The sequence below is a fragment of the Ziziphus jujuba genome, chromosome 2 (assembly GCF_031755915.1).
Source record: "Ziziphus jujuba cultivar Dongzao chromosome 2, ASM3175591v1".
Lineage (NCBI taxonomy): Eukaryota > Viridiplantae > Streptophyta > Magnoliopsida > Rosales > Rhamnaceae > Ziziphus > Ziziphus jujuba.
In genome coordinates this window covers 13,775,302-13,777,313 of record NC_083380.1, presented here as the reverse complement: position 1 = coordinate 13,777,313, position 2,012 = coordinate 13,775,302, and the positions used below count along the sequence as shown (strand labels likewise).

General features: G+C 32.4%; 1 protein-coding gene across 1 annotated transcript; it reads left to right on the top strand.

Annotated features, from left to right (window-relative positions):
- Positions 1–1,734, top strand: LOC125422401 (transcription factor MYB3). Its single transcript, XM_048473851.2, has 3 exons — positions 1–298; positions 473–602; positions 850–1,734. Exons 1-3 carry the CDS (start codon positions 169–171, stop codon positions 1,172–1,174), a joined length of 585 nt encoding a protein of 194 aa, XP_048329808.1. The 5' UTR covers positions 1–168; the 3' UTR covers positions 1,175–1,734.
- The last annotated feature ends 278 nt before the right edge of the window (positions 1,735–2,012 follow it).

Genomic DNA, 2,012 nt, shown 5'->3' with positions numbered 1-2,012 from the left:
CACCAACACGCAACACCATTTTCCTTTTTACTTGGGAAGTTCTAAGCTGTTTGGAAAGTGGGATTCCGTTTTCCGAGAAAAAATAAAAATAAAAAACTTTTGTATGCTTAATTTTTGCTGAATATCTCTCTTAGAGATCGTTTTAGAGTTCTGATAAAATATTACTCAATGAGAAAGCCTTGCTGTGAAAAGAAAGACACAAACAAAGGGGCTTGGTCTAGGCAAGAAGATCAGAAACTCATTGATTATATTCAAAAACATGGTGAAGGTTGCTGGAGTTCTCTTCCTCAGGCTGCAGGTACTTCTTCGATGGAGAGGAAGTTAGGGTTTTAATGAATTTTCAAGCACTTATGCTGTTTAAAGAGGGAATAATGCAATGAAATTTTCAGTAGTAAAGTTTATTTATTTATTTTTTTCTCTATTGAATATTATTATTGTCATTTTATTGTCCATGTTTTTGATGAATAATTAGGGTTGCGCCGATGTGGTAAAAGTTGTCGACTAAGATGGATAAACTATCTCAGACCAGACCTTAAACGTGGAAACTTTGGTGAAGATGAAGAGGACCTGATCATCAAGCTTCATGCACTTCTTGGAAATAGGTTTGTACAAATAAATTAACTATTTTCTTTTTTCTTTATAGTGTCATCATCAATTTCCTAAAAGTCTCCAAAAGACTTGGTGAGAAAAAAAAGTGAGACTTTTTTGGTGTAATTTTAATTCAGGATTGAAAAAAAAAAAATAGCATGATGATTTGGGAAAATTCTTAATTTTTTTTTATCCTATAAAATACTATTAAAATCATGATCAATATTAACAGTACATTTATTATATGCTCCACATATTTAGGTGGTCGCTCATAGCGGGTAGATTACCGGGAAGGACGGACAACGAGGTGAAGAATTACTGGAATTCTCATATTAGGAAGAAGCTAATACAGAGGGGTCTTGATCCTAATAAACCACATCGATTGAGAAACACTTCGATTGGTGCTAGAAAATCATCTGAATCACCAAACGATCAGGCACCAAAACCTGTGAATTTCCATGGCTACAAAAATCTCAAGGTTAATAATGATACCGCAACAAGTTCAGATAGCAACAAAACCAGTACTACTTTGCCTGACATAAACCTAGACCTCACTCTTTGTACTCCTGCAATAGCTCTTGCTTGAGAAAGAAGGCAAACCAAATACTAACTAGTAGTTAAGGTCAAGTTCCTCCATCTATCTCCTACTCTTTTTCTCTCAGGATATAATGGGTGCTTGGATGTATTTTTATATATTATATTATTATGACACACGTACGGATTGTCTTTCCCAGCTCGAAGCTGCTAAATTTAATAGGTCTAGTCCTAATTTGTAGCCTACCATAAGGTAAGCAATACATATATATATATATATATTAGTATATAGATACTTTGCATGAAGACGATCATATAGCTAAGATGATGCTTGGTACATATAGGAGTGCCAGAAATGTAAAATATATATATATATATATATATCATCGGTATGGGTTTTCACTTAAAATCTTATGGCTTAAGCTAGATGGGAAAAGTTGAAAATCTTTATGTATGCTTATGTTATCATTGAGGGTAAGATGTTAGATGAGTTACTGGGAAAGCATGTGAATCATGTGTTTAGATTTGTAGTAGCTGTGAGTAATGTAATAATCAAAATTAAGGACAGGTTAATATATTAAAGGCTATGAAGCCTATTCATATATTTACTCACTTTTGTACTTGATTGCAGGGAGCGTAGAGAGTTTGGTTAATTCAATTTTTTTTTTTTTGTTTTGTTAAATTTCAAATCAAAACCAATTATATTTGTTTGATGTTAAAATTAAATTTAATCGAAAGACACTAAATATACGTGCATGTAAAAACCAAACCAACAAAAAATTACCAAAAAAAGAAAATTCTGAAACTATCCAAATGGTTGGTTTCCGTGGAATGGGGCGTTTCGGTTTTTAATCTTCTTTTTTATTTTTTTTTTGTTTAAAATCTTAGTT

Bases quoted from the DNA above. Each gene is read 5' to 3' on its own strand.
- LOC125422401 (XM_048473851.2), top strand. From the start codon at position 169: ATGAGAAAGCCTTGCTGTGAAAAGAAAGACACAAACAAAGGGGCTTGG. The intron at 299-472 runs GTACTTCTTCGA...ATGAATAATTAG, and splicing joins TTCTCTTCCTCAGGCTGCAG to GGTTGCGCCGATGTGGTAAA. The intron at 603-849 runs GTTTGTACAAAT...CCACATATTTAG, and splicing joins CATGCACTTCTTGGAAATAG to GTGGTCGCTCATAGCGGGTA.